The following is a 23,256-nucleotide window of genomic DNA, read 5'->3' on the forward strand; positions in this document are numbered from 1 at the left end:
TTTGCTGATAGTGTTGAAGGCTGTTGATACGTCCACAGGTACGAGTACACTTTGTGTGTTTGCATCAGCATTATTTTTGATGTGGCCTATGTGGTTGAGAAGATTGATTCAATTGTCCTCAGTGGTCTTCATTTGTGTTGTGATTCCTGCATGATATTGGTTTCCACGAGGCCCCAGCCTTCTTGGTAGATTTGTTTTTCGAGGATTTTTGATGTCAACGTTGTGTTGGAAATAGGGTGGTAGCTCACTCGGTTGTCCGGATAAGCTGTGGTTTTCTTTAGTAGTTGCTTAATATACGTTTTGAAGGCTTGTGGGATGTCACCTTGTTGCTATTGATGAGTTGAGGAGCTATTGGATGAGGGGGGTAGTCTCGGTTGTGGATTGCCTTTTGATGTTCATGGAGGCATGGGTCTTTGTGTGATCCATACATTATATTATGTTAAGATTTTTATTAAGCGTGCAACCGATAACATTTCTCTCATCACTAAGAAATGTGTAATTTTACTACTGCAGACTCCAATGAGATCTGGCCAGAAAGTACTGCATATAAAACAAATAAGTCTTTAGGAGCTTGCGAAATGCCAAATGATTTGCATTGGCTTTTAATAAGTTAAGATGCCGGAATTGAAAAGCTACGTCTGGTTTTCTGTTTTTGACTGTCCTCGTGAATTCTTGTGTCAGGAAGTGGTGGAAGTTACCCAAGGTTGGTATTTGATTTGATGCATTTGCATAGTGCAACTTAACAAACTAATTTGTATCTAGGTGCAGATTGAGAACTAAATCAAAAGCACTAGCGGGAAACGTACAATAAGGCAGTCAGAAGAATCAGAATCACTGGCCCAAGAAAAGGAATGCTGCCCATCCGTCACTTCAACAGGTGGGTTTTGATGGCCTTACGGAAGTGAAAGAGATTTAAGGGCTCAAATCTCCCTTGGGAGACTGCTCCACAATTTGGGCCGATACAGTCCAAATCTTCGACCCCCAGCCACAGTTTGTCCCTTGACCACAGCCGGCTGGTTGGTTGGTAGCTACACATTTTATTGGACCAGTATGGTTGAGCCAAGTTGTTTACACATTTAAAAATTAAACACAGGTCTTTGAAATAGATTCTGTCCTTCACGGTGAGCCAGTGTAGGGATTGCCATAAGCTTAAAATAGGAGAGGACTTCCATACTTTAAATATCAGTCTCACTGCGACATTTTGTGCTCTTTGGAAACGTTGAACTTGAGTAGATGGAATACCTGCAAGAAGGTCATTGCAGCAGTCAAGCCAGGAGTTCACCAGGGCTCCAACCACAGGAACAAACAGCAGAGCATGTGGTATGATGGTATTTTCACTGAAGTGAGAGGAGATTGAGTCCTAAAGTTGTAGGGATCGCAAAATCTACTAGCCCACTCGCGTTGTCGAGAGGATTTTAGTATTACTATTATTATTATTATTATTATTATTATTATTATTATTATTATTATTCAGGTGTTTGAGCGGAGTCCTAGCTTCGGGAATCAATGGAGTACTTTACAATCATAGGGGGAAGAACACGATGAGGCCAGCAGAGAAACAAGGGAGCTGGGAGCTAACGGGATGAGGCGGGCAGTCAGTTTGGCAGAAAAGGATCAACGAGCAAACAAGTGAGGAAACAGTGGAGAGCAGATAACTCAGTCTCAAGTAGGATGATGGAGTGGAGGATGTGTTTGAAGGGCAAGTACCATTTATATGGTACTCGAACTTTCTGGCGAGTATAGGGATGTTTGAAACATTTATTTTCTCACCTTCCCACAGCAGCTCACTGTCTCCAGAGCCCTGGTTCTCTCTAGGCTGGACTACTGCAACAGCCTCTTTCTCGACCTCCCTGCCTGTACTCTGCGCCCTCTGCAACTAATCCAGAACAGAACTGTCAGACTTATCCTTGGTGTCAAGCCCAAGGACCGCATTTCTGCAGCGTTGAAATCCCTCCACTGGCTTCCCGTGGCTGCAAGGATCAAGTTCAAGACCCTTTGCATTGTCCACAAGGCTTTTTGTGGCCTGGGACCTACCTATCTGCAATGATGCCTACCTAAATACTGTCCCTCCCAAGCCCTTCGCTCATCTACCTCTGACCTTCTGCGAGTGAGTCGGTTTTCCAAGCAGAGATTTGGAGGGAGATCTTTAGCCTTAGCAAGGGCCTCCCTCTGGAATAGCCTCCCTGCCACGCTCCGTCTTGAGCCTGATCTTAAATTCCGGAAACTCCTTAAGACATTCCGCTTCTCCTTTTCCTTCTCTCTCTCTCTCTCTACCCTGCTAACCTCTCTCTCCGCTCTATTCCTCTCACCCTCTTTTTCCACACAGCTTGCCGCCTGGTCGCCGGGTGTACCTCAGAGTCTCACCGGTCCCTGGCACCCTCGCCAGTCCTCTCGCACTTGCCTCCGGGCCTGCACTTGCTTCATTGCTACTGCACTTGGTGAATGACCCATGAGAATGGCATTCTCTCAGCACTTACCCAGTTTCTGACCAACTGGGCGGACTTGGATTCCCCCCTCCCCTCTCCTGTACCGTCTGTGCACTTGCACGGTCTGAACGTACCATGCCTTGAAGATCGTCTGTGTATCTTCCCTGTCTCCCCTACTTGCATGGTAGCGCCTCAATGCACTTGGAAAAACTGCAGAATTGTCCTCAGACCTATTTGCTGTTATCTACACTGTTAATTGTATTATATGCACTTACTCTGCCTGTGCAGACTTGGATCGTTCAGAAATTCAAGGGCTCTGAATAACTGTTGTTTTTTCCCCTTGTTCCCTCTCTCCTTGAGCGCTTTGAAACACTTGCCTTTTGTATAGGCGCTTTACAAATAAACATTACCATACCATACCAAACCCTCAGGACTGCAGTGGGGAGACAATTTCGGCAGGTATACAGTTTGTCTCTATATAAACGTTGCAGTTTGATCCAGAGTTGTTCATTGGGAATTGATGACATTTCAGCACCATACGACATAGAGGGGATTACCTTTTCGTTTATTGAAAGTTAAGACTGATAACAATGAATAACATTCATATCGTGTATTAATTTTCCTAATTTGAGCAGCAACCATTATTGCTTTAAAGCGCAGACCTGCATGTGCAAGCTTTATAATCAAAGATCTGTAAAAAATAAACGCCAAATATTTAAAATGTAATAAGTTACTCATGGGAAAAGGCGGGTCGAGTTCTTGGGCACTTGGGGCTTGAGCATGACCAATGAGTCATTAGCAGGGGAACAACAAGCTGCCACAACATGGTCCCATGGGAATTCCGGGTCAACATTAGACTATAGCTTTATGTCAGCAGGTTTGTTTACCAGAAAGGTCTATTTGAGGATTAACGGTGATGGAGGGAGGGATCACTCCCGTTTAGAATTAACGTTCTCAGGTATTGCCTTAAGTTAACCAGATAAATATGTCCATAAAGTAACCAGTAGAAAAGGAAAACTGAGACTGTTAAAGTATAAACGGGAGTGGGGAGCACTGAATGATGCATTGGCATTGATTCCAGGGGCAAACTGGCAACTGAATTGTAAGTCCGAAAATGTGGTCAGGTATATTTCGGGTGCACTGTCATACTTTTGATGAGGAGACATGGTTGAAGAAAACATTCCTAAACCAACAGAACAGAAAGTTAAAGTCCTTAACTCTTAGTGTGGAAGAACAGGGGAAAGAGGTGAGAGCCCTAAACCAGCCCTATAAATATTGGTCATCCAGCAGAAGAGCGCAGCTCTTCAGCAGGATGGCAAAGCAATGCTAAAAACAATTGGGAATCGGTACACAAGACACTTCTGGTCCATCATTTACCAATTGGAAGATCACCCTAGCAAAGCTCAATGTTACTTGGTGGCAGAGGGTGATTGGGTTAAATATCTTACAGCCAATTTTGCAACTGGGGGGACTGACAATATAATAAAAAAAGATGTCGGGTGGTTCTGCTAATTGAGGAACAGACTGTTGAAGATCTGATTATGTCCTCATCAAGTTCAAAAGCGGCGGGTCCCAATGGCTTCACTTATCAAGTCTTGAAGAGCAACAGTATACTCTGGGCAAGAGTGTTATGCTGGTTATTCAGCGACATCCTCATTAAACGTAAATTAACACCATCATGGAAATCAGCCCTAATTATTCCTCTTTTTAAGGGGGCAATTGGTCACTTCCGGAGAACTATCGGCTGATTGCCCTCCTTGATATAGATAGCAAGATCTTCATGAGAATCCTCCTTGTAGAACACGAGGGATGGGAAAAATCCAACAACATTTTATCCAAATATCAAACAGGGACATCTTTGGGCTAAGCTCAAGAAATGGGGCATACTGGAGGGTCTTCTTTCTATGCTAATAGAGCTACATGAAGACAGAACCATAAGGGTGAGATTGGATAATGAAGGCCATCTTTCCGACTTCATTAAAGTTGAATGTGGAGTTTGCATGGGCTGGTTGGGAGCCCCGCTATTTTTAACCTCTATTTAGCAGACATGGGAGACTTCTTGGTAGGGGCAGCCTTAGCTAGCCCATCAATCAATGGCAATAAGATCTTTTGGTTGGCATATGCTGACAATGTGGTCCTGCTTGATAACACCGCAGTGGGGCTACAGCGTCTCTTAGATAAATTGGGAGAATATGCCACAGCGAATGGGCTAACAGTAAACTCTTCGAAATCAAAAATTATGATTTTCAAACATGTGAACAAAAGGGCAGTCCACTCTGATTGGGAATTGGCAGGTCGAGTCATCCCAAGAGTGGAAGAACTTCTGTATTTAGGATGTAAGGTTTACTCGGCCCCCTGTGTCAGCAAAGTGTAGGAAGAGGTCAAGAGGAAAATAATGCAGTTAGTGGCACAAATGAGGAAAGTCCTCTCGAAGTTCTGTAGTTTTTCACTCATCCCCTTGATCAAATTCTACTCGGCCAAAGTTGTACCAGTTATCCTTTATGGTTTGGAGACTAAAACGTCATTGTGGTCGGTGGATTGGGAAAAACTCGAGGGGAGGATTTGGAAGACTGTTTCCACCCTTCCGACGAGTCTCCCCATAGCAGGAGTAAGATTCGAACTGGGTTTGAAAACATTGAGAATCCAGGCTGAATGGAAATTGATATCATTAAATCGGCTCATTGTCACGAACCAGGAACAATCATTATATGGCGATATTAGATGTCATCTTTTTATGGGCAAGTAAAGAACGAAAAAAGTCATCGACAGAACGGATACAGATATTGAGACCCTGATCCACAATCCTATGAAGGTAAAAAAGGCTTTGGAGACAAAGGACTGGATCGACACTGTAGAGTCGATCCGTTCTCTGTCCCTCTACAACTCCTTTATGCAAGTGGATACGAAACTAGGGTTTCTTCCGAGATATTTGGTGAAGTTTCTGAATTGGAAAATTCAGAAAAATGTAATGCGAATAAGACTGAATGTAGTACACACTGGGGAGATTCTGCATAGTAGAGGCCAGGGACACAATGCATTGAAATGTGTAAGGTATGCTTAGACCCGGGAAAGCAATCCCTCAAACATTTATTGACAGAATGTGAAGGTACGTGGCCCACTAGAACAATATTGTTTGCCAAGTTTGGAATGGGGACTGAAAGCTTTTTGCCCCACCTTGTTTGGGATAGGTTAATTTCGGGCTATGAAACATCACTAACAATAGCCATAGTACAGGTATTGATCAGATGTGAAATTATTACCTGATTGGACTGATTCTATGTATTCAGATGTTACTTTGGTCTTTCTTCCCTTCCTAATCTCGTTTTATATATTCATCCTCTTTTGATTTTTCCTTTTACCCTTTTATACTATTTCATCTTCATTGTTTTAAAAGAAGTTCTGATTGTCAATTTTAGATTATCAAATGTGTTATTTTTCTATTGCTTATGTCTTATTTGTATCTTTCATAATCGTTTTGTAAAAGGTTCTAGTAACCATATACAATAAAAAAAAAAAATAATAAGTTACTCATCTGTAACTGGACATCAAGTGATCTCCAATTCTCTCTTGTTTTGGTACAGGCTTGCCACAGAGTTTTACTTTAATATGACGTCACAAAGAATACATTGCGCAAATGTAGGTGGGATGGGATTGGGTGAGTAGTATTGTAGGGTATACATTCTATATGGGGTTAAGGATCTAATTGGTCAGCGATATTAGGTAGCTCCTCCTGAGACCACCTACAAAAGATACATGGGGAACAGGTCATCAGGATGCTATTTGAGTGGTGGATGCACCACTGTTAAAGTGAGCGTAAAAGGTGGTCAGTGATTGGTCAGGGATGGCTTTCTGAGGCTTGGCATCCTGGACTGTTACCAGCACATGAGAAGAAATTGAAGGTGATGCATGCCCCACTCAAGTTACCATTCCCTGATTCCCTAGGCCTCAAGCCAGGATATTTAGATTTCAACTTTACACTTTATTGTATCTTTCGTTCCAAAGAAATGGATGGATGAAGTTCTCTGTCTGCCCATGTCTCGCTCTAATGAATAGGTTTTCTCTGCAAGCTGAAAGTCACGTGTCTGGGGACCGTGTTTCGAAATTATTCTGCTTAGTAATTTGAGGTTTTTTTTCCTTTTTTACTCTGGTTGTCAATTACCTCTTTGGCCTCTAGATGCTTGTTCAAGCTATTTTCCTCTCAGTGTCAGGAGTGAGCTGGTGAGAACCTGACCTTCCCGCAACATTTGTTTCTTTTCTTCTTCAGATAGAGTTATGCCAGTCTTCTGGGATCTGCTTATTGTCTGTACTTTTCCAATGCTGGTTCAAAACCTGTCTTTCCCTGCTAAACTTGGAAAACTGTGCACTTGCTATCTTCGCTGTTTAGGCTTAGCTCTTTTGCTGGCTCATCAAGACAGGGTCTCTATGCTGTCTCATGGCTTCTCAATGTCTCCTATCACCTAATGTGATTGTGTCCTCCATCTTGGTTTACATGGCCACTCATTTTAGTTGCGTTCTGCCTTAAGTAAGCGTTGCGGGCCTGCGGGCTCTGGCACAAAACAAAAAAACAGATCAATAAATAAATATGTTTTCTAGTGCGACTTGCGTTCAGAATTACGAGGTTGACTGTACAACCCTTCGGTAGCTGGCAGGTTGCTGCCAACCCTGTAACACTGTTTCTGCCGTCTGACATCCCATTGCTACAGGGATATGATAGGCGACGGCGGAATGGTTATTAGCCATTCCCATGGAATCCGATAGGACTCCATGGGAATGGGAAACCTGAAGCACCAGCACTGTTAGTAGCGGTGCCGGTGCTTCAGTGAAAAGCATGCCGGTTGGGGCCTGAACTCCTGGCAGGTCAGGCCTGCTGGGAGTTCCGTGCCCCTGCTGGCATGCTTATAGTTTGGTGGTCCGGAAAGGGTGCTGGTACGTTGCTACTGGCACCTTTATTTCCGGAGCGCCTAACTTGTAATGAGGCCCATTATGTCTTCTAACATAGTGGATGCAAGTGTGTACGTTGTGTATAAGTGCAATTTAACCTAGTGTTTGTGTGGATGCTATGCCATTTCTTATTTTGCTTTTATCAATTGATGGTGTTGCAACTGATATTATTCTTTAACACTTTATGTTGTACAATCTGTTTTCATTTTTGATTTGTAATTTATGTCCAATACCAGACTCAGATGAAGAGCCGTTCAAGGCTTGAAACACGTGTCAGGCTGTTGCTTGTAATCTTTCTTGGCGCAGTGAGACTGGGACTTGCTCGTGTTTCATTTGTATGCATTATAAACCTAATTGATTTGTGTAATTTGATATGTGATTTTATTTAACATGTAATTGTTGTGTAAGGTTTTTGTAAACCATTGACACAATAAAAAAAGATAATTATATAGTGGAACATCATAGGAAATTGAAATATGTTGCAATATACAATATATATATATATATATATATCAGCCAACAGAAAATCTGCCTAGTGTAAAATGCTAAAAAAAAAGAACAAAAGAACAATTAGTATCTGTTACTATACGTTTCACAGGGGCATGTTGCATCTTGAATCGTTCCTCCTGATGTGTTTTATTTTATTGATCCTTATTCTATTAAACTAGGACATTCACTGAAACAGCTGTGTTACAAAAATATAATTCCTCTTCATAAGGTTAGGAGTGAATTTACCCCTCCCTCTTGGTAGTCACAAGGCTAGGGTTGGATCTTGCAATCACAACCCTGGTGGATAGCGACAATTTAGTCACAAGACATGGGGAGGATTTTTTGATTGTATAATTCCTTGCACACAAATAGAAAAACGGAAGATTGAATAATCTGGATATTGATTATTGGTCATTTATAGGGCACCTATTCACAAGTGTTTCCAGGTGCCACAAGACAAGATGGGGGGCGGGGGGTGAGAAGAAAGTAGAACAGAACGGTTATGTTGGTCTTGTTACAATCCTGCCATGCAAGTGCATGAGGAGGTGGTGAGTTCAGGGGTGTGGGGAGGTAGAGGGACAGAGGGATAAGTGCAGCAGTGTGGTACCCGAAGGGAGGTAGGTGGCAAGTGCTGGGGGTCCAGGGCGGCAAGCGCCAGAAAGAGAAGTGGAAGGGAGGAAAAATGCAGTGAAGGAGGACCAGGTTGGGCTAGTCCGGGAAAGGGAGACCGAGGGAAAGTGCTGGCAGGGAGTGCTAGGGGATTCATAGGGGGTGGTCAGGTCCCTGTGCGACTCTGGAGGGACCAGGCCCCAGGCACAGCGGCAGGCAGGGGGAAGCGTTATGGGGGTGAGGGGAAGAAGAGAAAAGAAAGGTCTTGACGTTGCCGGAACTTGAGAACATCCAACTCAACTCTGAGGGGGCAGAGAGGCCGTTCCAGAGGGAGGAACCAGCCAGGGAGAGGGATCTACCCGCCACTCTCTGCTTGGAGAAACGTTTGACCTGCAGAGAGTTGGAGCCAGAGAACTGAAGGACCAGGATATGCTGGAAGGAGGTGGCTGGCTGGGGATACGGAGCCCAACTGGGTTACTGGTTTCTAGGCAGTCTGGCAAAGATATTGGAGAGTGATTTTCCAGAAAGAGAGCTGAATAGGACCTTGCTGGTGGAATAACTCCAGGCTAAGTCGGTGCAGGCTGATTGCCCACATTGAGAAGTCACCTTTAAAATGTAAATGGAATACCCAATACAACTACAGGTGGTCTCTATAGTGCTGTACATGGTTAATTCCAAAAATAAGATGGTCTGGCAGCACAGCTGTATACTTGTTTGAACAGGGGCACTGTAAGATACAATGGCACAGTGTTCTCTATTTGAAGCTGAATGCAAGTGAGATTTAATTTCTAAAACGCTCACTGCATTTTTGTACTGAGAAGTGCAGGTTAAAACAGACCGCATTTCGTGCAACTTAAATGCAAATCGTTTTTGTAAAGTTAAGCACCATTTAAAATGGAATCGGTGGATCCTGCAAGCATATAACAATGTGGGCCATAGTGCATCGTGAAACAATATTGCCTGACAGAGTATCATTTAAAATTGTCACCTTTGGAATCCTAGTCCTTAAATAGATGTTTGAGTAACAGAAAGTAACTTGGAGAACTCATTCTATTCAAAGGAGATCATGCAAGTTGTAAGTCCCATGGAATAACTTAGTCTCAAATGCACCGGTGTGATGTGACAGGGAAGGGTGCTTTAAACGTTTACTGGAGAATACTACATCTACAGCCCAAAGCATGTATATCTGAAGGAAAATGAATAGGTGTAAATTGAAAGATGCACACACACATATGCAATGCAAGTTGCACACACATTTCCAGTGTATTTTAGGGTATATATCATAAATAGAGAGATTTTTGCAGGCAGGTAAACATCTGTTTTGCTGATCAATTGTTTTTGTGCCTAGAATATTGTGGTGATTTCTTTGGTATAAAGCTGGGGACCACATTTGCTTGGATTTGATTTTAAATAATTTTGAGTTTTGATAATGCTGTCTGATTTCCTACCCAGAATTGTAGGTTAGGACGGTATGCAGAGGACATGAGATTAATTATGTCACCCTAATGAGAGCTTATGATTTCAATGTGAAATATAAATATCTTGACACTGCATGGCTGTTTGTCACTCTGTGTGAGTGCATGAACAGTGTTAACAAAGATTTGTCTAAATGCAACTTTCCCTCCATGTATGGACCCCCCAAAATGTATGCATTTGTTACAGTATCCTGACCTAACGTTTTACAGTGGAGCACAGCCTTTGGCTGCACTCCACTGGGCTTTCGCTCTTTTTTATGGGGAAACTGACACATCCTTCAGGCTGTTAGTGCTGAGAAACTTTGTTTCTCTTAGTCTTTCGACTTTTTTTTCCACGTTTATCATTGTACAAAGTACATTACTGTACCCCACATTGGAGTCTTTGTGTTTTCTGGCCCTAGTCACCCTCTAAGGATTTTTGGTGATTGTACAGTGTGCCTAGGAACGGACTGGTGGCAGCAGAAGCTTTTATTTTTACATTTTACTGAGCCATACTGCGCTTACCACATTTGGCTCATGGCTGTGGCTAGTTTCCGTCAGGTACTTTGTCTGTTCCTTTCGCCATTTTGACCGATGGCCTTCCCCATGGTCTTCCTGACACGGAACTTCCTTATTTGCAGTTGCACCACAACATGCAGTTGCCACATGAAAGCTGCTTCTTTCAGGGGCACTTGCCGGTCACATGTGTGGGTACCCAGAAAGTTTTCTGGGACTGTCTGGTCCCAATCCACACTACTGGTGCCAGGATGTCTGGCGTGCACGAGAACATGAGAACCCCAGTGGTCCCTGATTTGACCACTCTGAGTGTGCATAAAAGGGGCAGATCTTCTCATTGGTTGACCGGGTGCAAGTACTCTCCGGACTTTGGATATGAGGAGGGGTCCTGAATGCAGACCAGTAGACCAGGAACAGGTCAGAACCGACCTGGAAATGGAGCCAAGTATCCGAAAGAGCCGAGCAGAACAAAGGAAGATCCTGAGACATGCAGAAGACAGTTGGAACCAGAATCCCGTTGTTGTCCCCAACGAGCCATGCTTTGAACTCAATCTCAGAAGACCTTCGAACCTTTGTAGTGGTGGGACTAATCACTCTCGACGCCTCCTGGTTGCCCTGCAAAGGAGCCTGTTGGGAAGTGTGCCTGGGCCATCCAGTGGACTGTCCAGCATAAACCTTGGTTACCATGCTGGAGTGTTGCTGTGTTGAATTTTGACTCGAGACTTTGTGGAATCCTAGCTAGCACTACAAAGCACCCTTTTACCAAATTTCATTCCAGCCACTTTGGGGAACGATCGTGAGAGTTGGGAATCCCTGTGTCACTGTGCTACGGTCGCTGAATGCGGTTTTCCCACATTCCTTCTTGTGGCCCGAGTCCAGCTGCATCTGTGTTTTCTTCCTTCATCACCTGATTCAAGAATTACAGCTCCTGTTCCATAATGGACCTGCATCCGCACCCGCGGGTGGGAAATTGAACCTCTGATGATCCCTTCCAGAACTGAAAACCGAGCTAAGGCCGGTGACTACTGAAGTCACTTACCGGTGGCCCCTTGTTCATCCATAAGCTTTTATGCATAGAGGATTCTTTGTGGTCTTCTCTTTGGCTTGGGCAGCGTCTGCTTACTAAAGTACTCCGAAAGTTGGAAATAGCTTTGTTCATCGCACCTGACTCTTGGAACGTGTTTCCCCCCTTCAAAATCCTGTCCTTAATTTTTTCCAGCTTCCTAAAAAGTAATTTTTGACTTTTAGGCACGACAGAACGCTTTTGCTTGCACATCAAACTTTGAGCACAAGGCTCCATTCATCATAAGGCTGGACTTCTAAAGCTAGGATTGTTACTTCTGAATTTGGTCTAGGCTCAAAAGGTTATTCACCCTTTTCCCTTAAAGGTATTGGTGGAGTTATTAACTTTATTGCATCAACTCCAGTGATTGTATATATCTTACGTTGTGTGTTGCTTGTGTGGTATTTTACTAATGCTTTTCGTTATTCATTTGTGTTGATTCTTGGGCCCCTAATAAATAGTATATTTTGGTATGCTTCTGTCTAATAGTAATTCTAGAAGATCTGATCTCGAACCCCACGAGAGTAAAGGAATACTCTTTGAGAAGGATTGGATCAATACGCTTGACGCTGCAGCAGCCAGTAAATTCTCAAGAGACCTACCAGTAAGCGAACCAAACTAAACCAACTACGAGGCTACCTGTTAAAATTTCCAGCAGATCATATAGAGGAACCTTTATGAGGATGAGGTTAGACTTGACAAAAACTAACGAGATAAACGCAATGAGTGGCAAATCAGAAAGTAACACTTGCCGATTTTGCACACCCACACACGAGATTGAAACCATCAAGGGTCTGTTGACTCATTGCAGTGGTTTGAGAGAAATAAGAGGAAAATACCTAACCCTGCTGATGGAGAATTACACAATGGGTGACTAGGATCGCTGGAAAGCCCTGATAAGTGGAGAAAAGACATTGGCCCTCATTAGGACCCTGGCGGAGTGGGTTTCCGCCAGCGCTAATCGCGGCGGACCCGTCCGCCGTACTACGAGTTCCCTTAGCGCCATGGAGGTTTTCTCCGCCTGGTTTTACCGGGCGGAGAAAACCATGGCGCTAAGGGACCTCGTTGTTAATTACACCGCCGTACTTTACGGCGGCGTAATTAACTCCTTCCCCACTCCCATTATACCCTATGGGGCAAGAATGGGAATGGGGAAGGGTAAAATGGGGATTGGGGATTTACCGCTCCGCCAAGGTCGGCATGGGGTGGTAAATCCGCCAACCCCCATGGCGCTATCGACGGCTTTCCGCCGTGCTTCGCGGTGCATTTAGCACCGCGAAATCCGCCAGGGTCGTAATGAGGGCCATTGTGGGTGATTGCTGCTGTGACTATGGTACAAACTATCCTCCCACAATTGGAACCCGAAACCAATAACACCAGAGGCGTTGCTAGGGGGCTATGGGGGCTATAGCCCCTGGTCTTTTGGTTGTAGCCCCGGATAGAATCTCAGGAGCTACAGCCAAAAGGCTAGCTAGCCCCCAATCTCGACAGTTCGGACATCAGAGTAGCCCCGTGTCTTTTCCAGACCTAGCAACACCCCTGAATAACACCCAGTTAAGAGGAAGGGGAAAAGAATAATAATAATACGAAACATCAAACAAAAGTAAATAAAGGCTTATGATTTAAAGACACTCAAAAACTCCAAGAACTCCAAACTAAAACAACACAATTTTGAGCCTGGCCCCTAGCCAAAAGACTGCTCTCTGCGCTGCGACTGGGCCACGATATTTCAGAGAACTGATGAATAAGATGAATTTGGCTCTTAGAAACTTAAGAGGACAAAGACAAACATCAGGACATGGTGCACGACTCAGTGGGCAAAAGAGCTGAAGCCGACGCTGTAAATTCTGTAAAAATTGTTAAGTCAATTGAATTCAAATTAAAAAAAATAGTAATTCTTTGTGTTTCACAGTGTGTGCTCATTATAGGCCTCTGATCACCCTCACTCCCCCTGAGATCCAGCCTTGACTGCTCTCCGAGCTATTGTGAATTGGTCTGGCTATCTTCCCAGAAGTGTCCCCTGTTTCACTAACAAGGGTGGCCTCCTAAACATCTGTCCACTAGGGCAGAGTTTAGAAATTCATTCTAACAAACACGTGTCTAAGGGCCTTATTACGTTTGGCTGTGGCAGTATTATGGGCTGTAATGCTGTCAAACTCAAATACTGTTTCTATGTGCAGTAATGGAAAGGGTCCTCGTGATTCTTCTAGGTCATACGGACCCTTCAGTTATTCCCCATTTTAAAGTCCGGTAGGACTCCATTGGGAAATACCATATTACTGAATGCGGAATTACTACTTTCAGTTATAGTGCACTCATTACTCCTTTTGTGTGGAGTCAATTTCCTTCACACAAAAGCAGGGATTTTTGATGTATTTCAGTCCTGAAGCTTTGAATTTGGCATAGTGGTAAAACATTACATATTCTCCAATACAGGATGTGTTACCACTGCCGCAAAACAAGCAACAAGGCCCTTGGTGTTTTTTTTTTTTGTGTGACTGTGCAATTGCATGCATAAAAAGTTCATGTGTCAGTGAACACTCATGTCTGTATGTGTTTGAGTGCATATGCAATAGTGAGTGACTGTGTGTTTGATAGTTTATGCCTTTGTAATGTTGTGCGCACATGGTGGGACCCTATGGCCACACCATATACATATACGCAATGTGATGGGGCTGCCTGGGCATAGGTTACCGGGGAATTTGGTGAGAACAGCTGGGCACATTACAATGGCAATACCTGTCATCAGTGGGAAACCAGTGCAAAGGATGGATGATGGTATGGCGATACATGACAAATGAAGCGAGTACATGGATTACGATTTGTGGTATGCCAATCGCATACCTGGTCACATTATATAACTAACTGGGCATATGGTTCTAATTCTACATTGCATGGTACGCCCAATCTGACCAGCAACGCTCCATCCATACATACGCACAACGACACAAGTACAAAGCACACACCTAACCCAAACACTCATGCATAAAAAAAACACAGAACACGTATTTACCCACAAATACGAGCCTGAGCTATTGGCGTTGTCCATGCATGTTTTATTATTCTCTAGTAACCTGTCAACCTCGGCGCCCACTAGTAGACACGCAGCTGTTCCGTTCTTACACAGTGCCTATAATCGAGCTCTGTTGGTGTTCTAGCGGTCAGTCATCGAGGCTTATTTTGTATCTAGGGTCGTGTTGCTGTGTACCTGGGCTACGGCTGCCAGTGAGCGCGCCCTTCGGCCACACTGTAGATGTGCGGGCTCTGGGCGGCCGGCCTGCCTGCTTGCCTGTCTGCCTGCCTGCCTCGGGTTTCAGAAAGGGGAGAGCGCGTCCTTAAACACGCCCCCGGCCCCTCGCTATTTCAGGCGGCTGGGAGTCTCCTCCCTCCTATGTAAATAAACATGACATCTCTCTTGCTTCCATTCAGGGGGAGGTCCTGGAGTGGGTGGATTCGCTGTCAACGCCTGAACCGAGGAGCCATCAGTGCATGTGTATGAGATATGCAGCCGCCCTGGACTTGCCTGCTTGCACGGCTGTACATGTGCACACGAATAATGCTAGTGAGCGCGGTCTTCTGCACTAGCGTTCACTGAGGGTGGCAGTGAAGGGCAGGACTATGGGAGGACAGATAACAAGGAGCACGCTATATGGTAAGTGGGAAGCCCCCGGCATCGTTTGTGCAGTAGTGACATTGACATATGGAAATGACAGCCTTGATTAGGGATACCGCGGCGCTGGAAATGCAAGAGGGAATCAACAATTCCGCGTGTGGCCGCACTGTTCCTGTATTTTAAAGTTCTGGTCCTTTTTGTCAGGACACCTCAAGCAGGGGGGTGCGGGGGGTCCCTGTTGGTATTTCTTTAAGTGGCACCTGAGCACACGGGTGCTCCTGCGCGATCGTTGTAATAAATAAAACACATGCGTTCATGTTTTTGGGGATCACGGTGTTGGCAGATGTGTATACAGAGGTAGTTTTGGCTACAGGCATTGATTGTAGAACTGAACACAACAGTGATGCAGGTTTCGAGACCATGCTGTTTTTGTCATCTTATGTCATCTTATGTTCTTATACATTCCATTTAGACTGGTATTTGGCTTTTGTGACAGTATTTTAGTGCATATCATACCCCACTTGGTTCAGAGTGGTATATGGTGGCGTTTATATTATGCATGTTTACTTTTCAAGCACAGTGTGCTGCCCCATTTCCCCAAGGAACCAGCTGTCCTGCATTCACTGAACCTTAATGACATATATGATATCGCAACCTGTTTAGCATATGTGTGGCTTTCCCCTTCACAGCACAGACATAGACCCAGGTCTACAATTAAACATCAGTTCTATAAATGCGCTACCATTTCACCCTGTACAATAGCCCAGGCAAGCCTAAATTACCTGTGGTCTCCTCTTAGTGTATTTTACTGACCCAACGGGTTTCAAAGATGTTCACAATATATCGCGCCGTTTCCTTCTCGGAAAAAGGCCAGCGCACGGCCAGAGCGCAATTGTAGAATGTGTATTGGTGCTTGTACACGCCCCCCTCGACATCCCATTACCTCGCAGGCCTCGGCCTTAAACGAGGCGGACTAGCATCCAGTGTGCCTGGCGATGGCAAGAAAGCGGGGCAGAGCCCGTGTGTGCGTGGGGAGGGCGCTGATTAGAATGTGCAAATCTCCCCGGGGCTTTGTTCGAGCAGCACACAGCATGAATTAATTCAAGCCTCTGGACCTGGGAGCATACAGTGCTACATGCACAGTGCACGCGATTTTACCCCTTCTTTTAAAATGAAAGCACGAGCAGTGATCACATTTCCGAGCGAGGGACAGCAACTGGGAGGCTTCGCACGGCAGCACCCTGCTACTTGGACTGAGAATGTCTGAGCATGTTTGCTTAATGCTTTCATTGTATTGCAGGGAGTTGGCTTTATCTGTTTGCATTATACTGTACGAGTCTGTTCTCTAGGGTGCGCACTGCAGACGTGAATGACATTTCATTGTGCCCGGCTGCCTCTTTTCCAGTTATGGTGCCTCATGCATGGTGCCCATTTTAAAAGCGTAAGCCGTACATATTTAGCTGTGGACATGTGCTCACGTGTGGCAAAAAAGAAAGCCCTGTAGGCTTGCATTGCAATTCTCCCTGGGGCAGAACCTCGTGTATCATTTACGGGACACGACAGATAGAGGCGTGTTACCTATTTTCCTTTGTTATTCAAATTAACAATATTATGACGTCGCTCATTGGTCGAAAAAATGAAGGGGCCCCTATGGAGCCCCGAGCCCTGTGACTGCGTGAGATTTTGTTGGAATCCATTGTAGGTTCCTTTCCGGATCCTGCTCTGCCCTTGGCCTTCGTAGATAGCCGGGAGCCGCTGCTCATGCAGGCCCTCGGCCTGCGCTCAGTGGGGCTGGAGCTTCACCTGGTTACTAGGCAATGAAACTGAGCTGGGCGGATGGGGAGAGCAGTTTCCGATCTGCGCTCAAGCCGCGTCAGAGCAGGGCAGCGGCCCCGGACTGCTTTTTTAGGCCTGGACCAGGTGACGTCATTGCACTGGCGGGCGAAAGGCACACCACCAGTATCCGAAGAGCCCAGCTGCAGGTAGCGCATCTCGAGTCAACACTTAACTTCATCTCCACTTGAATGAAACCAAACAAAACATGGAGCATACTTGCACAAAACACAGTGAAATGGCTAGTGGAGCCTTACTAACAGGGCCAGGTTCACACCGCGCATTTATTTCAATGGGTGCATTTGTGAATCGAGCTCATAGTCTTTATCATGACCGAATTCACTATTAATTTCTTCAAAGTCGGACGAAGTGATGTAGCTCACATCCGGTTTAGGGGGCACCAAATGAACACACTATAATGCCCCCATTCTCTTGTCTCTCTTCTTTCTATCAGTCTCTTCCCTTGTAAGTTTCTACCTCCTCCTTCTCCCGCACGCTCTCTTGCCCTTTCGCTCAACTTGACCACCTTCCCCTAATCTTTTCCCCTCTAATGGCCAAACCTTTTTGTTTGGACCTGCACCCCCCCCTTTTCTCTACCTCAGGGATAAAGGTAAGAGGCAGGGCAAAGACTGAGGCAGAGAAAATGGGGGGTGCAGATCCAAACAAAAAGGGTTGGCCATGAGAGGGGAAAAGACTAGTGGATGCAAGCCATTAAATATTTTTATGTTTATAAAAGATGGCTTGAAAAGTACACAAACCATAATAAGGTACGCACATATTTATATATTTGTGTGCGTGCCTTACTATGGTTTGTGTACTTTTCAAGCATTCTTTTTTTAAACATAGAAATATGTAACACATTTCTATGTTTATAAAAGATGGCTTGAAAAGTGCACAATTCAATCCATCTTTTATAAAGCTCTGCCAACGGACAAAGCCAGAGTCATCTTTGTCCGTTGGCAAAGCTTTATAAAAGATGGCTTGAATTGTGTACTTTTCAAGCCATCTTTTATAAACCTAGCAATATGTCACAGATTCCCCAGGTTCACTGAGGGTTAGAGACGCCTTGGTGACCTGGGGAGGGTGGGCAAACAAAGGGACAGTAACTTCCTCTGGTGACCCCTAGTGGGAGGGGTCACCAGAGGAATTTACAGTGACTGACAGAAGTGCCAGCCAGCCACAGAGTCACTGTGGCTGGCTGGCACTTCTGTCAGCTTGCTTGACTTAATGGTGGGTGCATCTCCTGTCACGGCTGTGGCGATAATGTGTCCTGCCATGGTGTGGTGGGATCTGGGTGCTGTGGCACGGCCCCGGCTCAGCCCCACTGTTTGGAGGCTGCCGGGGCCAAGCCAAGGCAGGCCCCGGCCTACTTAAAGCACTGCCATACGGCTATCTGTGTCCTGCCTTTCCCTCACCGTCCAGGGTTTTCTCACTCATGCTTCCTTAGGCTTTGGCTGCTGCCTCTGCCGCAATCTGTGAACTTCAAACATGTTTGTCCCAGCGAGGCACTCCCATATGTTCCATCCACACAGTCCACTTGGTCTCCCAAATTACACTGTTCCTGCACAGGTATTGTACAAAAAAGGATAGTGTCCACAGTCTGTGTCAGTCAGAACTAAGTGCTGTGGCTTGCACACTTCTGTGCCGCCGACCCGTAGGAAGATACTGGGTGCTCACCTGTGCTCTTTTATGGGCCTGCTCGGTCCATGAACCCCCTATAGGTACTAAGTGCTCGTGTGTCCATGTTTCAGTTCACTGTTTAATCAAAGAATGCTTCAGGCATTTTCCATTCATACTTGCTTTCTTAGGTCTGCCATTTTTCCCGGCGTAAAGGTGTACTGCTACTTTGGGCTCACTTTGCCTGTCATGCAGCACCCATGCCATTAGCACAGCGACTTTGTGCTTCCCTTGGAAACTTTCTGGCTTGGCATGCCATCACATAACTTGCAATAGTAGGTGTTCCTAGCATGGTTCAACCTTAGGAGTGGCGTCCATGTAGCAGTACTCGATGGGCTTCCCAACTGCACATTCGACCAGTGTTTACAGTGTGTTCTTCACATATATTAATTCCCAACTATACCTTGCCATGTGCCTCTGGCACACACCTTGTTACTGGATAGTTTCACACGTTAGACATCTGTTTCCGCAAGGTAGCTGAGGATGCTGTGTATACCCCAGGCCAGTAGGTTCACTTTTAGCATGTTATCCTCACATCCAAATCCAGAGGCTTTCGGAATCAGTATATATGCTTTAATATTAAAAACATTAGAGTGTTGTTGCAGGCATAATTGTCAAATATAAAGGTCTGTGGAGATGACGTTGCCTTATTGGATTGCACCCCTAAGGGGCTACAGTGCTCTCTTAACAAACTATCTGAGTATGCCAATCTAAATTCCCTCAAAATCATCATTGGGAAAACAAAAATCACGGTGTTCAGGCCTAGGTGTGCACGCCTTCGTGTTAGTTATGTATGGAAACTCAAGCAACTGGCTGTGGAGGTGGTTTATGTTTATTGATTTTTGGGTATCCTGGTGGATAGTAGATTGAATTGGCAGGAGCACCCAGATAAAGTGCAGGTCAAGTTGTCAAAGGTTACCGGAACTACTAGTACGATCGTTCATCGTTGAGGTGGCTAGTCTATTGACATTTTTATAAGGCTCCACCTGGCTAAAATTCTCCCGATATTATTATATCGTGCAGAAATGTGGGCAATCAATCTTAGCCCAGATATTGAACGACTAAAGCGTATAACTCTGGGGAAGCTTTTACGACCCTCAAGGCACACGCCTGTAGAATTTTGCATCATGTGTATCAGAGCTAAATGTTTGCTTCCTTATTTTCTGTTGTATTGGAAACTAGCTAATGCTACCAGGACATCGCTACAAGGTTAGTTGTGACAAGTGGTAACTTCACGCTCACTTTTAATGAAGAAAGGTGTCATTTTGAAGATACAAAGCAAGTACAATTACTGGGATCAGTTTCCCCCCATAATCTACTTACACCCATTCACTTTTTTAAATCCAGGGTACGAGAATTGCTATCCTCAAATAGTGGGAGAACATTGTTGTTAACATAGCCTTATAAAAATGTTCAGAATTATTTGTGCATTATATACTTGATCGCACCACTAGTCCTAAATATATCAAGGCCTTTCTTGGTAACTCTGTGTGGGAATATCTTAAAATGCAATTTGACCACCACCTTGGAGGTCATAGGAGCATGGCATAATATACTCAGGGAAGAAAGATGTTGTAGACTCTGTGGTGAGCCATGTACGGAATATGTTAAACACCTTTTGATGGAATGTGCTTCCCTGATACTTTTAAAGAAAAAATATGTTGCTGCTATTGGTTTTGTATTTTCGATTAAATAAGGGAAATAATAGATGCCCACTAAGTGGTGCTTTTAACTTTTGCTTGTTTTAGTTGGCATTCTTTTTTTTATTTCTTATTGTATATTTTGTATTTTTTTTCCTGACATGGGACATGCAAAACTAACTATTATGCAAGTTTTTTAGATTTGGATTTTGTTTATTTGTTTGTATTAAAAGTTGACTTTTAGTTTACTCTATAATACTAAAATAAAATAAATATAAAGGCCTGCGGTTTTTCCTATGTTACCAAATGCTGTTTGTTTTCATACAAAGCAGACAGACACCCTCATCTGTGCTGTGTGTCCCCTTCTCCTTTCTCATAGGAACCATTAAAAGAGTACAATAAAAGTGAACTAGACTGTCCTTTTTGACTGATAACATACGAGAACATCATTTATATGGTTATTTCAGTTTTTGATAATGTTCTTTACTCAGTAAGACACGTGTAACATTGACATGTGAATACCACATACACTGGAAGTTATCATTAGAAATACATATTGCAACATTTTAAAAAGCGTCATTTTACAATGCTAGTACAATTAAATAATTTATTTTTTTAAACAGCTGCTTTTGCGAAAAAAGGACAGCATCCTACTCCTCAAAATATCTTTTTTTCCTGTGGTCACACAGCTGTCCTGAATGTTTGCGGGTGCTAGCAAATACATAGTTGACTAGTAACTCTCACCTAGGCAGAGACAGTTAGAGGCAGGACAAGAGAGCGAAAGTGGAAAGTCTGCTAGATTGGCACATAATACGCAGGGTACAGCTAGTTTTCTGTAATTTGTTGCCTGCACCGTTTGTTTAGAGCCTTTCATGTCACCCACTCACTGCACACCTTTCTCCATCTAAAAAATAATTGCTCTTTATCGGACATCAGGCTATGCCATACACCGACATCCGTTCAAAACGCTGTACATGCATAATTATGGCATTTGCATTCAAATTGGCCAGGTAGGTAGCTCCCGTTTTCAGATATTGTTTCGATCAAGAATGTGCCCCCATTGACAGGTTTCATTTCCTAATGTCAGTCAGTCAGTCAGTCTAAAAAAGAAATTGCTTTATTTCGGCTCAGAACCATAAAAGTTAGCAAATACACACAATTTTATAAAACAACTAGTAAAATGTATAAACACTACATATCTATATGAAACACATCTAAGAAAGCCCGGATTTACAACCGGGACTTGTATGGTAAAGCGCAGTTCCGTGTGCTAACTCATGACAGTTAAAAAACACATTACATGAATACATAACATAAGCAATTAAGACCCATCAAAACCTTAGACAAAACCAAGATCTTCTAGTTTGCATGAGGCAATGCAAAGATTGGCACAGGACCATATCATCTTTAATTGCTTGCTGTTACATATGCCCTTTGTACTAATAAGCTAATGTTGATTACTCATGGTGAACATTTCCTAATGTGTCTTTGTCGAACAGTTCTTTTTTTGGCAGTTGTGAATTCCATTTGTTTGAACCTGAGCTGTGGAGCCATTCCACAAAATGTGGACTGTAAGGAAAGAGTTTTAGCCAGGCGATTAGGTAAAGACTGGGCAGAGTTATCACCTTGCTCGCCTGTTTATAGGCATGTTTGAACAATCTCGGCCAAGCTTACAGGGGAGGAGCGTGGTGGGCTGGATTGAGATACATGGAGGAAATGGCTGTTCAAGCAGAGTGTGTGTAGATACGCTGGGTCTCTTCAATTCACACAGTTTTATAATGCACACGTAAAAATAGCTTTCCACTAGTCCCAAACGTCCAAACGTGTGTTAACATTATATTTAGCAATGCTCACTGTAGTCCAAGGTGTAACATTTGCACTAGCCATTAGTGATATTTGACTCTTAGCGAGTAAGAAATGGTGTGCTGTGTGCATTTATAAAATGGAGGTGGCAAGGGACTTTTGTTAAGGATAGGTAGTAGCTTGCAACAAAAAATGTTGCCCCTTGCGTAGTCCCATACCTCACCACAATTAAAAAAATTGTACTTGTTGGCTTGGAGGTTTAGTCTCCAGGTGCACACCAAGCACATTTCTCAACCATGATTTCAGGCTAGACAGATTTTAATCGCTCGTTGGATGTTGATGTAGCTGACTCTGGTGCGGAGTCCCTGTAACATGTGAATCAATGGCTTTTTACTCGACCATGTTTTTCAAATAACCTGTTTCTGTGAGTGTCTCCGCTACATGCTGCAGTTCTTTGAGTGTCTGTGAACATCTCAGAATGATGGAACGCCAAAAGCAAATGAATGATGTGAATGATACCACATGATCAGGATCTTCAAGTTTTCTCAATTGCTAGAAGATGGATCTTTAACTTTTTAGTTTGAAGCACTATCACAGGCTCACTGTTTCGGTTTTGCTATCTTCTGTAGTTTGGGATTCATTGTAGTCGGTCTTCTTCAGTGCCAATGCCAGCGTGAAAGCAGCTGAAGTGTCCCGTTAGGTGTGGGAGCAGCTAGGAAGCCAATGAATTGTGGTTGCCGATGCTAGTGTGCGGTGCCTACCTTCCGGTACTGTTGCGATGCAGCCTTCTGTGAAAGTTGTACAGGCAGAGGTATATATGGTTTCCTGTGATCTGTTGGTGTGATGGTGTATCGGAGGTGTAGACTACACAGGAAAGTGGCATTGGGTAACAAAGTGGGCTTGCTTTTTAGGGGAAATGGTGGCATCGTTTCCTGATGGCCTTGCAGGCTCTAGCATGATGTTAAGGGCGACTGCCTTTGCCATCCGTGGATCATGTAGGTACTTAGCTGGTCCTCTCTCCTAGGAGGGTCTTATCAGTGGCCAAGACTTCTAAGTAGGGGGTTCTATGATTTCGACTTTTTCGTAGCGGCTCCCCCCCGTTAAAGGAAGTGTCTGCACCCTGTCCTAGACTCACTGTATATGGGATGAATTCTCCAAGGTTCCATGCTGAGCTTCCCCATCAGAAGGTCTT

The 23,256-nt window shown here is 44.2% G+C and overlaps 1 protein-coding gene across 5 annotated transcripts in view; it reads left to right on the top strand.

Moving 5' to 3' along the window:
• NEURL1 (neuralized E3 ubiquitin protein ligase 1) overlaps positions 1-23,256 on the top strand; it is a 2,006,504-nt gene that overhangs the window by 911,965 nt on the left and 1,071,283 nt on the right. The window contains exon 1 of one of the 5 annotated variants that reach the window (XM_069611711.1): positions 14,884-15,150. The exons of 3 other annotated variants lie outside the window; for them this stretch is intronic. Coding sequence is in view for 1 of the 2 variants with exons in the window: in XM_069611714.1 (XP_069467815.1) it covers positions 15,117-15,150 (34 nt within the window). In the remaining variant the exon portion in view is untranslated. Of the gene's footprint in view, positions 1-14,883; positions 15,151-23,256 lie in introns of those variants that run through there. One more of the 5 variants, XM_069611714.1, reaches the window with a different exon arrangement.

The sequence above is a fragment of the Ambystoma mexicanum genome, chromosome 8, assembly GCF_040938575.1.
Source record: "Ambystoma mexicanum isolate Mex_15411 chromosome 8, UKY_AmexF1_1, whole genome shotgun sequence".
NCBI lineage: Eukaryota > Metazoa > Chordata > Amphibia > Caudata > Ambystomatidae > Ambystoma > Ambystoma mexicanum.